The 13,893-nt window shown below is 42.3% G+C and overlaps 1 protein-coding gene across 2 annotated transcripts; it reads right to left on the reverse strand.

The window, feature by feature from the left end:
• Positions 1 to 1,637: 1,637 nt before the first annotated feature.
• On the reverse strand, positions 1,638 to 11,932 carry DPY30 (dpy-30 histone methyltransferase complex regulatory subunit). Of its 2 annotated transcripts, none has more exons than XM_065401289.1 (5): positions 11,747 to 11,932; positions 9,776 to 9,847; positions 9,639 to 9,686; positions 4,302 to 4,444; positions 1,638 to 1,887 (listed from the first exon to the last, which is right to left on the reverse strand). In XM_065401289.1, exons 2-5 carry the CDS (start codon positions 9,809 to 9,811, stop codon positions 1,815 to 1,817), a joined length of 300 nt encoding a protein of 99 aa, XP_065257361.1. In that variant the 5' UTR covers positions 9,812 to 9,847; positions 11,747 to 11,932; the 3' UTR covers positions 1,638 to 1,814. The 2 variants fall into 2 exon arrangements, with proteins under 2 accessions (XP_065257361.1, XP_065257362.1); XM_065401290.1 differs by lacking the exon at positions 11,747 to 11,932 and adding an exon at positions 11,447 to 11,553.
• Between the last annotated feature and the right edge of the window lie 1,961 nt (positions 11,933 to 13,893).

A 13,893-nucleotide genomic window follows, 5' to 3' on the forward strand; every position in this document is an offset into this window, starting at 1 on the left:
GGTGGTTCCTGAAGCTGGCTTGTGGTGACCAGAGAACAGCAGATATGCCCACTTAGATGTCACAAGGTCCTGTGGTATCACTCTGAGGTTTACAGAGGTGCAGCCCTATTTCAGAGGGGACGGGACTTTCCTGGGGCTAGAACCTGCAGACCCAATGCATCCTCTGCTGAGGTAGAGCTTGGAACCACACAGAAGTGCCACTGGAAGCTGTTAGCTTCTGTGGCATCAGGTTGGGAGGCTGGAATGGAGACAGCTCCTCTCCATGATTGGCACTATTTCACTGAGTTCAAGTGCCAGACTCCAGGGAACCACTCCTACCATGCCCATGGTAGGGGCCAGTGGCTGAGGATGCAAACTGGAGCAGCACCAAAGGCTGTGGAGCAAATGCACATAAGGATCATAGATTTTTGTCTCTAAGGGAGGTGCAGCTACTGCTTAAAGAGAAACACAGAATGATTCCTACCTATGGACAAGGAAAGGAACAAATTTGCAGATCATTTAGAATATTTATAAAGAATTTCCTATACACCAAAGGAAAGATCTAGAAACAGCCTGACACTGCTGCCATCAAACAGAAGTTAGAACTGGATGGGAAGCCCTCTAGCCTGGATGACAGGTTTGATCTTTCCTCTTCAGGTGCACAGAGGTAAAACCCACAGCAGAAACAGGGAGCATGGATACAGAGTATAATGATGATGCATGTTGCGAAACACGAGACCGTACTCAAGAGATCATTTGGCTGCAGAAGATTGACTACTACTGCTTGTATTAAGAAAATTTTGGAAGTTACTTACCTATTGCAGTTACCAGTAAAACATAAGATTACTGTAAATGAAAATTAATAAAAAAAAGTATTGAGTGTTGAACATCAGCAAGGAAACAGAAAAATCTATATAGTTATTTTATTTATAAAATTTGAGGGGTATACCGTTTAAAAGATGCTCTATTATTAGACACTGGAATTTTATTTTAAATAAGTCAATTTCACATCATTCAAGCTGTGTCCCTTTTAAATCGCTAATGCTACTGATGTTCCAGAATTAGAAGAAAGCTGTTAGGTATATGGCAAACAATGCTTCATGCTTTTTTTCCATTCAACTTTACTAATGGCAGGACAAGATCATGGTAAGAACATTTGTAGATACAAAAAATGGACCATTCCGTTATTATTCCATAAAATGTATTACTAAGGAAGTTACCAATAAATAATGCTCTATCACACACTGCTGTAGCATGAATGTATCAGCAGTATTGGATGTTGTCGTTCAGATGACATGTTCACCTATGGTGACTCTGAAGTGAGGTGTCTTTCTTAATAAACATTCCATCTCACTAAATAAAGTTCTAGTGTCCAAGGATATTCACATGCTTTTGATGACTGCTTGGCTTCTACCATTGCTGGAGCAGCAAATATTGAATTCTACACTACTAGCACCGAATTTATGGCTTTAAGAGTTTAGGATATCTTTAACAGGAAAGGAGCTACATAAAACCAAGTCTGATTTTAGTAATTTCTTACCAGTAAGATCATTACATTTGTTTCATGTACTGAGGTGAAATATTCAACTGGAATTATTCAAGCTTTCATCTAGCTGTGAACTTTCAATACTTTATTCTGAAGGACACTTAATACGTAGTTTAAGATTAGTGAGAATAAAAATGTACTTTATTAAATAACTCAAGAAAAGATAAGGGAAATTGTGCAGTTATGAAAGACATTGGTGGTTCTGTATGATTTTTTTACAGCAAAGAATGAAACACGGCAAATTAGCATGTAAGTTTAGCAGCCAAACTGTCCTCCTCTTCCCATGGAATTAATTTCGGTCCTCAAACTGTGACTTGTTTTTTAAAAGATACGCTGCTAGGAATTCAATGGGATTTGGCGGTCTGTAGAGATAAAAAAAAATCAAGAGTAATTACTATTTGTCACATACATTTAAGTGAGCTGGCAAGCTCTTCATCTTCACTGAAAACAGAGACTTACTTGTAAAAGCACAGGACAAATTAGAAATTTTCAGCTTTGTAGTATGACAACAAACACAAAGTGTCATGCTTCAGCAGCAACTAGAGAACTCCCCAACCAGGAATTTCCTCAATTTATTAAGCTCCCCATTGCAACACTTCCTGGCCCTCGATTAGCCACTACACAACCTTCATTATTAGGCTACATCTACAATATGATCTAGTGGTGTGATTCTTCTGCTCATGTGCACACTCATATTAGTTCTCACCAAGCTAGTGAGAATATAAATAGCAGTGTAGCCACAGTTTCAGCAGCAGAGGCATGGCTAAGCTGTGCCAAGTAAATGCACACCAGCTTCAGGAGGGTGTATACTTAGCACAGCTCAGCCTTGCCTCTGCTGCTGCCACCCATGCTACTGTAGCTACACTGCTATTTCTACTTGTACTAGCTTGATGAGAGCAAGTGCAAATACGTGTACATGAACAGGAGAGTCACACACCTGTCTCAGTGTAGTCATAGCTTGAGAAGAAAACATTCTTCATAACTATAATTAAGATGCATGTATACAGATTCTATGGTAATCAACATTTCTCATTTTATTTTTTTAGTGGCTTTTGGTTCAGAGTTAAATCGGTAAGACAGACATCAGACAACGCCTAAAACGTGTCCACAATCATATTAAGCAGTTACCAGGGGAAGATGCTGTGCACAGGTTCTGGAAGGGAGGGAGACTGCATAGGAAAGAGGGAAGGAAGAGTAGATCTAAGGGGAAGAGACAAGGGAAGTAACACTGACTAGACAAACTGAAAAGTCAGTTTAGAAAGGCTGGCGCCTCTCCCCCTCCAACCCACATCCATCTTAAAGAGTCAAGTGAATTACCCAAGTTTACACACTGAATTTATTTAATGTAATTTCCAATGCATTTGCCTATTTCACCAACTCCTGCCAGGTAAGATAAAGCTTTAAAGTAGCCAGCTCCCTTGTCCGATATGTTCTTGTCTTGTTATTTGATTTACTTCAAATAGCAACTGTTTAGTGCCTCCATTAGAACAGTCTGCCTCAAAGATATTTGTTGCTTCTGCCAAATATTTTTTTCTAACCAACACTAGTGATAACAGTTGAAATTATTGGAAGAAAAAACACTAACATGAAAACTGCTTTACAATTAAGCCTCACCACAGCCTTGCTAGGTAAGTAGATTTGTTTTTCTTCAGCCTTAGAAAAGTGTAGTGCATAAATCCTGGTAATCCAATTTGTCTCGCCCCACATATTAGGTTATCACACTCATTCCAAGGAAGTATCAAAAGTTTTAACTGTGGTCTGGGATATATCAATTTAGGACTACATAGTACTCTCCATCCAAAGCAGAACCCCCAAAGAAGTCAATAGAAGATCTGTACACAGTTACCAGCAGAATACTGTCTCTATATAGCAACTAAATTTGTAGTTATTGATGTGGATGGGTTGTAGTTTAAACTCAAATGTTCTTTTGGGGTTAAGACACTGCTGGGAGAGGTATGAAGGTTCTCATGATTTTAACTTGGTCCTTTGTGGTCCTTCGCAGTTTTTGATAAGATTGACCAAAGGTTGTTCCTTCGGCAACAAAGGGATATTATTAGCATGTGCAGTATGACACTCAAGTGGTTCCAGTTATACCTACATGAGAGGAATCAACTGGAGAGGAAGGACAATTGGGTGTTACTACTGAGGAACATCCTTCCCATGTTGTTCAATGTATATATGAGGTCTCTTGGCAAGAAGTCTTTAAACAAAGGGAACAGTATCATTAGTATGCTGCTACAGCACAATCTCTCAGTGTGTGAACGCCAAAATTTGGCCTCAGTGCTGAGGAAGGATTTATATGCTATTGCCAGCTGGATGTACTGGAACTACCTTGTTCAACAAAGTAAGAGACAGCATGAGGAGTACCTACTTACTGAGGGAGCAGGGCTCATTCAAGAACCCTGAGCCAGGTTAAGAACGCTGGTGAAATGTCTGTCCAGGCTTTCGCCACGAGGAGCCACACAACAGATATACTTAAAGAACTTATTTATTCAGACTGCATTCTTTTTATCCTGTGAAAATCTTGCACTAACACTACATGTCCTTGTGACAATAAGATTACTGATATTCTCTTATACAGCTCACATCGCATGCAGCTAGTTACAGAACACATCTTGGCTTCTCAAGAGAATAGACATGCTATTACATCCACCCCACGTTCCGTACATGAGCTTTTGATGGAGACAAAGTGGTTTTGCAAGCCCCTAATTGGAAAGGCCCTGGGCACACCTGAGTTTCCTTTATTTTGAGACAAATGCTACATTAAGTTCTTTACCTCTCCTTTGCAAGTACAGCAAGCCCCTGTAGTAAGATAGGCACAACTGTCTGATCCAAGTAGGCACGTGTAGGTAACGACTGAAGATCCACCTTCTGCTTTGATGTTTTCTCTGCGTTAATCTTCTCATTTTCTACTATCCTCTGATGAATTCAAGGCATCATGTGAATAGAAGTATTGATATTAGTACATAAAGAGTCTACTTAAAAGCAGAAATTCAGCAAGAGCAATCAGATAAGGGTATTAGAAGATGAGTGAAATTATCCTCAAATTTAATATTTTTAAATATCCTCCATATTTTTAATTTGGTTGAGAATCTCAAGTCAGTTTTCTTAAGTTAAATATAGAAAGCCTTATGTTAGATTCTAACAGCATGCTGCCATGTAAGCTACAGTAAGTTTCTTGAAACTGGAGGCAGCCCCTACACTACCATTTTCATCAGCTCTTTTATATTCATGGCTCTTCCCTGCCAACTGATATAGATTAGAATGATTTTATTTATGTAAGCAGTCCTCATTAAGTTACTCTTGTAAGCATTTGTAGTATCAGGCTTCAAAAAGTAGGACCAAATCCTGCAAGAAGGATTTGCAGGATAGGCCACTTGCATTTACCAAGAGTTCCCCTGCCAGCAATGGTACTTGGAACAGACCATGGTACATAGTACTTGATCCACTCATGCAAATCCCTGGGTGAAATCAGGCTCCAATACAGTAAGTTATTAATCTTTTTAATAGGCTGAAATGCTTACACACAAAATAGATATATTTTCTCCACTTTTTTGGCTCCACTATATTAATGGATATTGTAACCTCTTGGTCAGAAAATATTAAATGAATTGTCTTATACTATTGTCAAATGGATTGTTACACACACACAATAGAATGTACATAACTTCCTCCAAAATTGTCAATTTTGCCACACTGATTTAAAAAAAAAAAAATTCAGCACTACAGAAAGTTAGTCTATAATTTATTATAAACGTGCAAAGAACATTTGGGGTAAGATCATTGAACTAGCCATGATGATTCCTTGAAGAGGTCTGCCCATGGTAGCTGTAAATACAAAATAAACCAAACCAACCAAACAAAAAAAACCAAACCAACCCCCTCACAGAACACACCCTGGCATCATAAAAGTAAGAAAAAACTAGGGCTGTCAATCGCAGTTAACTCATGCAATTAATAAAAAAATTCATCACGATTAATCGCACTGTTAAACAATAAAATACCAATTGAACTTTATTAAATATTGTTGATGTTTTTCTACATTTTCAAATACATCAATTTCCATTACAACACAGAATACAAAGTGTGCAGTGCTCACTTTATATTTATTTATTACAAATATATACACTGTAAAAAACAAAAGAAATAGTATTTCAATTCGCCTCATACAAGTACTGTAGTGCAATCTCTTTATCATGAAAGTGCAACTTACAATTGTAGGGGTTTTTTTTGGTTACATAACTCAAAAACGAAACAATGTAAAACTTTAGAGCCTACAAGTCCATTCAGTCCTACTTTTTATTCAGCCAATCGCTACAAGAAACAAGTTTGTTTACATTTACGGAAGATAATGCTGCCCACGCCTTAATTAGAATGTTACCTGAAAGTGAGAGCAGGCATTTGCATGGCACTGTTGTAACTGGAGCCGCAAGATATTTACGTGCCAGATGTGCTAAAGATTCATATGCCTCTTCATGCTTCGGCCACCGTTCCAGAGGACATGCTTCCATGCTGATGACACTCGTTAAAAATAAATGCGTTAATTAAATTATTGACTGAACTCCTTGGGGGAGAATTGTATGTCTTCTGCTGTTTTACCCGCATTCTGCCATATATTTCATGTTATGGTAGTCTCAGATGATGACCCAGCACATGTTCATTTTAAGAACACGTTCACTGCAGATTTAACAAAACACAAAGAAGATACCAATGTGAAATTTCTAAAGATAGCTACAGAACTCAATCCATGATTTAAGAATCTGAAGAGCCTTCTAAAATCTGAGAGGGATGAGGTGTGGAGCATGCTTTCACAAGTCTTAAAAGACCAACACTCCGATGCAGAAACTACAGATCCTGAACCACCAAAAAAAAATCAAATCAACCTTCTGCTGATGGCATCTTACTCAGATGATGAAAATGAACATGCGTCGGTCCGCACTGCTTTGCGTTGTTATCGAGCAGAACCCATCATGAGCATGGACGCATGTCCTCTGGAATGGTGGTTGAAGCATCAAGAGACATATGAATCTTTAACGCATCTGCCATGTAAATATCGTGACACGCCGGCTATAACAATGCCATGCAAACTCCTGCTCTCACTTTCAGGTGACATTTTAATTAAAAAGTGGGCAGCATTATCTCCCATAAATGTAAACAAACTTGTTTCTTGTAGCGATTGGCTGAATAAAAAGTAGGACTGAGTGGACTTGTAGGCTCTAAAGTTTTACATTGTTTTGTTTTTGAATGCAGGGGTTTTTGGTACATAATTCTACATCTGTAAGTTCAACTTTCATGATAAAGAGATTGCACTACAATACTTGTATTAGGTGAATTGAAATACTATTTCTTTTGTTTTTTACAGTGCAAATATTTGAAATCAAAAATAAATATAAAGTGAGCACTGTACACCACTTTGTATTCTGTGTTATAACTGAAACCAATATATTTGAAAATGTAGTAAACATCAAAAAAAATTTAAATAAATGCTATTCTATTATTGTTTAACAGTACGATTAATCACGATTAATTTTTTTAATCGCTTGACAGCCCTAGAAAAAACATTATATACACAAAATGCACAATGATTAGTGACCAATTTGGGTCGTATCACATTAAAATAGCTACAGTGGAGATTGAAAAGAGTACAAGAAAGTATGACCAAGATGGAGAATGGCAAGACAGGACTTTTGAACAGCAAGAAGTGTCTAAACGCTATTATTCATTAGCCTAGACTAGAAGAAAGTTAGAGGGACTTAATTGAAGGCACCTGTCTTTTGATAACTAGCAAACATATGCATAACAATAAGAGTAGTCATTCCCCAAGCCTAACCTTTTTTCAACAAAAGAAATAGTTTGTGTCAAAACTGCACTCTTAAATAATTAAGAGAGGGGGAAGAAAAAAAGTTGACTATTTTGGCATATTTCCAAGGCCTGAAAACATGGAAAGCTTCCCCTCCCTTCCAAATATACCATCAACTCCTCAAAAAATAAATAAATAAATAAAAAGTTGCCAGGAAGGTGTGATGCCAACATCCCCAGGTAGTCATCACTCCCGTGTCTGACCACCTTCTCAATATTTCACCAAAGGGGATCATGTGTAGTCTTACTGAAAGCTAAAATCAAGCTGATTGTCATGGTTATTGTGAGATGTTTGTATGAGAGTTATATAACATATCAGAGGGGTAGCCGTGTTAGTCTGGATCTGTAAAAGGCAACAAAGTCCTGTGGCACCTTAAAGACTAACAGATGTATTGGACCATAAGCTTTCGTGGATGAATACCCACTTTGTCAGACGCATGTAATGGAAATTTCAAGAAGCAGGTATAAATATGCAGGCAAGAATCAGTCTATATATAACATATAGTATATTTTGTTCCAGAACTGTTGGAAGTGAAACTTGTCACTTGAGACCAGGGAGTCTAGGAGCTGGCAATCAACATCTGTGGAGGCAGCCCTGTGTTCACTGTCTTGACCAAATGCAGGCTTGAGTGTTTACAAAGACAAACAAAACCCAAGAGAAATCTCTGTTTAGATGACTCCCTAGGCTAAGAGATAACAGTCCATAACTGTGTAAGAGAAGGGGAAAGGGAACAAGATGTTATCCTTTGCAGAGGTGACATTCTGCCAGCAGGAGTGTCTCATGAAAAGCTCTTTGGGCTGGACAAGCGGTTCAAGGTCTACTCACTGGGTGAGAAATATCGTATTAATGACAAATTACTTTCTTGTCTAAGTATAGGCTATAGATTGCATTTTATGGTTCACTTTTACCTGTACCCTTACATTTCCAAATCTTTTTATTTTGAATCTTTATCTCAAGCTCTGTTAATAGTCTTCAATTTTGTTTTATTATCGACACATCTAAGTCCCTTGTACAGTAACTCCTCACTTAACGTTGTAGTTATGTTCCTGAAAAATGTGACTTTAAGCAAAACGATGTTAAGCAAATCCAATTTCCCCATAAGAATTAATGTAAAGGGGGGGGGGGGGGGGGGGTTAGGTCCAAGGGAAATAAATAAATATATACACACAGTATAAGTTTTAAACAAACAATTTAATACTGTACTCAGCAATGATGATTGTGAAGCTTGGCTGAGGTGGTGAAGTCAGAGGGTAGAAGAGGGTGGGATATTTCTCAGGGAATGCCTTGTTGCTAAATGATGAACTAGCACTCGGCTGAGCCCTCAAGGGTTAACACATTGTTGTTAATGTAGCCTCACACTCTACAAGGCAGCACAAATGGAGGGAGGAGACACAATAGATGCATGGCAGTGGCTGCAAACATTTCCTATGGAAACTGAACGTGATGATGAACCCACGCTATCCCAATGGAGTGCACAACTCCCTCCACTTTCCAAAGTGCCGGGTGGTGCATGTGTGTGTGAAACAGAGAGAGACAGAGGCGTATTGCCCCTTTAAGTATGCTGACCACACTCTGCCTTTTTAAGCAGATCAGCAAGTTGAGACAGCAGCTGCTGCCAGCAAGCTCCCTCTGTCCTGAGTCCCCCCTGCTCTGTGGAGATGGGGTACAGGAGCGGGGCACAGGAGTAGGGGGAGGGCAACACTCTGACATCAGTACCCCTCTTTCCTCTCCCCGCCCTCACACAGCAAGCAGGAGGCTCCCAGAAGCAGCTCCAAGGCAGAGGGCAGGAGCAGTACACGGCAGTGCGGGGGAGGGACGGACACCTGAACTGCCCAGCAATTGACAGCCTGGTGGGCGGCTGCCGCACAGGGAACTTGGGGGAGCTGATAGGGGGACTGCCAGCCCACCCTGGTTCCAAGCCCCCACCAGCTAGCTCCAAAGGGCTGCTCTTCCTGCAAGCAGTGAACAAAGCAGGCGCCTGCCTAACAACATTCTGTTTCTGCTGGACTAGAAACAGAATGCTAGCACCCCAACCAACAATATTGATATACTATTAAAAAGTCAATTGTGCACGGTACTAGCACTTACTGAGTCATGCTAAACACCCTTCATCTCCCACTGCTTTCAAAAGTACTCAGTTCCTTGTATTTTGGGTCTGATTTCTGCAATCATTTTAGCTAAATTAAACCCATATTTTCCCCAAATCATAAATACTACTTCAATTGCATTTGAGAACAATTAAATCTTAGTTACCTCTACATTTTCTGTAAGGCCATATTCAGCATGAGGATTTTCTGGAACCTGTAAAACAACGTGCTAGTCAGCAAAACCAAAATGCACTTTATGTATTTGCTAATAGAAAAATCAATGTAAAAAGTTTCTTACTATACCTGTGCCTGCCCCTCCATGATCTGTTCTGTATCCATGATTTGAAACTTGGAAGTAACCAAATGTGCTACAATCTTGGGAAGTAACAAACAAAACAAAATAAAACAATTTGTCAGAACATTAAAATCAATAAAAAAATAAGTTAGTTGACACTTAAAATATGGGTTGACAATTCTGGTTACCATCATGCAAAGAGTTACCACCAGTTAGGTTTGGGTCTTTTCCCTCCCCCTCAGCTCTGTGAACCATATTTTTCTTGTATAAAAAATCTGAAGTTTTTCAAAAGAACATGTGAAATAAACTCAGGCAAAGTAACTTAAAAGAGAACTTTCAGACAAGGTTAGTTCAGTCAGAATTAGCAAATGTGCATATGTGGTCCAGAGACATCTAGAACTGACTGCACAAGTTAGTGTTAAAGGAGACCAGCGCAGTTTTTTTTAAACAAGGCTTGTTCCTTTTTTTCAAATCTCTATAACATTTAAAGGCCTGAGACATTTGTTTAAAAAAATCTGTATTCTGCTTGTTTTGTCTTTTCTACCCTATATGACTCTATAGCAGTCATTCTCAAACTTCTTTGATTGGGCCCCCCTTCTTTGTGTCTGTAGTCATTTACGCCATCCCCCGCCAAGTACATATACCGCCACCTAGCTCTGAAGGCAGAGTGGAGAGCAGCAGCTGCTGGCCGGGCCACCAGCTCTGAAGGCAGCACTGTGCCCGCAGCAGCACAAAAGTAAGGGTGGCAACGTGAAATCACTTTTCACAACAGACTTAGCACCCCATTGTCACTCTTACTTCTATGCTGCTACTGCCACCATGCAGCTGAATGCCCGAGCCCAGGTGAGGGATGGCGGGGAGGAGAGCCAAAGCTCAGGTGATGGGGCTCCAGCTGTCCCTTTTATCTCCGCCTACTGAGTGTGCACAAATCCCAGCCAGCCAAGGCTGATAGCCAGAACTCTTAAAAAAAAAAAAAAAAAAAAAAAAAAAAAACCCACACAGCTCTCGCCTGCCTTGACACATTCCCTCACCTCCCTTGGGAAGCCCACCATACAGTCTGAGAACTGCTGCTCTATAGTAAATAAAGAACTAGTGAAACTGACGTCCTCAAGAGTCAAGTGAAAGAAAGCAAATCCAGTGAGTGGAGAAAAGAGTGTTTCAACAATTAACACTCATTTAACTCCAGCAGTTAATGAACATTTCAGAGAAGGGATATCTATTATGTATTTGTATTACAATATCTCCTAGAGGACCCAAACAATCCCACTCCCTCCACTAAGGTGCTAGACTACAGGAGATGTATATTCAGAGATGTCCAAGAGCTCCTCCAGCAAAGCTGGAGACGAGAGGAGAGAAGCAGGCGATGAGAGCTGGCTTACGACGGCTTCTCGTTTTTAATCATTCTTAAAACAGGCGAAGGAGCATCGCTTCGGCATACAGGAGAGTTCCCATTTCAGGAGAAATAAATCCCACTGAGCGAACCCCAACCCACTCCCTGTCACGGCCACCTCCGATACCAGCAGTCCGGGGCCAACATTACAGCTCAGAAGACAAGAAAAAAAAAATCGCTCCTGTCTTACGAAGTGCCCCCCCCAGCAAGAGGCTACATGCCAGCCTGGGACAACCCCACGTTCCTGCTCGGTTCCCTCCACCCCCCACCGGCACGGCGCAGCTGGTACCGCAGGAACCCGCTAGCACGTTCCGGGCTACGGCGGCTCCTGCAGCGATTGGGGGTAGCGAGGGGCTCCCTGTGCGGCCGAGTGCCGGTGTCCGCGCCCCGCCGGGCCACAGCTGAGGCTTCCCGCGCCGGGGAGCGGGCACGCGATACCAGGCGCTGACCCGGACCGGACTAGCCCCTCTCCATCGCAGCCCCGCCCGCTCTGCCCCCTCCAGCCTCACACCCGCCCAGCGGGGCGGGGCCGGGCCAGGCAGCGAGGGATCCAGCACTGCCCGCGCTTCCCGGCCGTGGGGCCGCTCACCTCTCGGGACAGCAGCTCAACGGAGGGGGCGCGGCGGCGAGTCTCACCGCGGGGGGAGGGAGTGGGAGGGAAGAATCGTTGCGAGGCTACAGGAGCCTCTCGACAGCGTCAGCCACTAACAACAGCACGCTTGGGGGGATATCGTAAATTGTTTTGCCGTAAGTGAAGGAAGTGGCGCTGGGGCGACCACCCAAATGCGCCTGCGCGAAGAGAAGCCCCGCCCCCATCAGGCAGGGCAATGGAAAAAGTCCGGGCTTGAGGTCCCCGAGCATCATCAGACACGTGACCGTCAGTGGCTATAGCCCCGCCCATTGAGATCTGCTTGCTGGAGCCGCCGGCCGCGTAGCTTCGGGCCAGGCGGCGCGCGGGTCTGCAGGCATGACCCTGCACCGCTGCTCTGGAGTCAAGGGGACGATGGAGCGGCATAGGGAAGAGGCGCGGCTTAGCAATGGAGTTAGTCCCGCAGGCCGCAGCATGTAGTGTAGACGCACCTGCAGTAAGGTTAGCTGGTAATATAACCGAGGAGGGAGCCTGAGTTATAGCATACATATAGTAAAAGTGTGGAGTCCCTATTAGTGCATTTCACTCAACTCCAGTGGGCAGGTAAAATGATGTCTTGTCTGACTTCCTGTTGCACAAACTTACCCCACAGCTTTAACAGTTGGTTTCCCTTCCTTGGTTTGGTGCATCATCATTAATAAAAGGCATTGCAATTGCAGGCAAATGTCACCCTCAATGTCAACTGAAGAGAGTCACCTAAGGCTAAAAGTTGCACAGGTGGTTGTGGTTCTCAACTGTCTTGCCTAGAACCTTTATTATGGGTGGTGACAGCTGAGACGGAAAGAACTCAGCTTTGCTGTCAGAGCCCATAATGAGTTCACAGGGTTGATAATTAGGAATCAAACATACTTCAATATTTTTGAGTAAAACTGACAGAAATCTGTAATAGTCAAGGCATATAGAACTCCATGTTACCAATTCAAAGTTGATGGTGATAGTGCACTTTAGGTACAAACACTTGAGTAATTCTCTTGCTGTTACTTCAATCTATTTAATTGAATACTGTTTTGCTAATTTTAAGATCTGTGCTCTGTATTGTTTAGTTTTGCTTGTGAAATAAAATGAGTGGAATTTATTAATTAGCAAAAATGCAGATAATATCTGCCCCCCCCCCCAATCTTGCTATGAGTTCTGAATAAAACCCCACTGCAGCCAATAGGGCTTGACTTGTGAGGCTCTCATTGTGGTATTGCAGCCAAAATTATTTTGTTAGAGTTATTATTAAGTAACACCCCCGCCCCCCTCCATTTAGAGCTACTTGGAAAAAAAACAAACCCTGCTGCCTATTAGCCAGGATTCCACCCAATCCCCCAGTTGATGGGATTCTTACCAGTGTACTTCTTGGACTCATTTTCTGTGTGCCCAACATGAGACACTGGAGTCAGATCTACAGACTATCACCACAGCAACTGACATCAAAGGGAGCTGTGCTTTGAACACATGTAGTACTATAAAAGTCTCAGTATTCTGAAAAAACAAATCAACTTCTTAAGTTGGGCCTCCTGTGATGTGTGGCTCAGAGGGCCAGGTAGCCTAGTGGTTAATGCACCTGGTCTCCAACCCCTTATCTTGTTGTTGAGGGGGCATAGTGGTGCCCGATCCCTGCCTTCAACCCAGGAGTGTTTGGGACCCCCACTGCATATGGGGCATTTGCAGTTAAGTGGGGCAGAATAGAGGGACCCAGGACCTCTTCCCCCAGTTCCCGGCCCAGTGGAAAGTACAACTGGCAGGTTTCTCCCTATACAGAGCCAAAATCTGCCACCCCTACTCACTACCTATTTGCCTCTTCAGTCTGGGGCACGGCTTCTGTAGTCCAAACAGTCAGTAGCTTCACAAAGTCCCAAATGAGCAGCGCCCTGCAAGATCGGTTGCTGCTTGAAGTGGGGGGTGGTTGTGGAAGGCCCTGCCAAGGGCCTTACCCACACTGTGGGTCCCCATTCAGGTTCCACCATCTACCTGGTTTCCTTAAAGAAGGAGTCTTCTTTCCTGGAGCCTGTTCACCTGCCCTTACCAAGCCTTCTGAATTCCTTTTAATTTCCTCCTACAGCTGGAGCAGGCCTATAGAGGCAATGCTACCTGGGCACAGT

The sequence above is a fragment of the Emys orbicularis genome, chromosome 3 (assembly GCF_028017835.1).
Source record: "Emys orbicularis isolate rEmyOrb1 chromosome 3, rEmyOrb1.hap1, whole genome shotgun sequence".
Lineage (NCBI taxonomy): Eukaryota > Metazoa > Chordata > Testudines > Emydidae > Emys > Emys orbicularis.

Bases quoted from the DNA above. Each gene is read 5' to 3' on its own strand.
- DPY30 (XM_065401289.1), bottom strand. From the start codon at position 9,811: ATGGATACAGAACAGATCATGGAGGGGCAGGCACAG. The intron at 4,445-9,638 runs GTAACTAAGATT...TGAATTCATCAG, and splicing joins GCCTTACAGAAAATGTAGAG to AGGATAGTAGAAAATGAGAA. The intron at 1,888-4,301 runs GTAAAGAACTTA...TTATCTCTACAG, and splicing joins GCTGTACTTGCAAAGGAGAG to ACCGCCAAATCCCATTGAAT.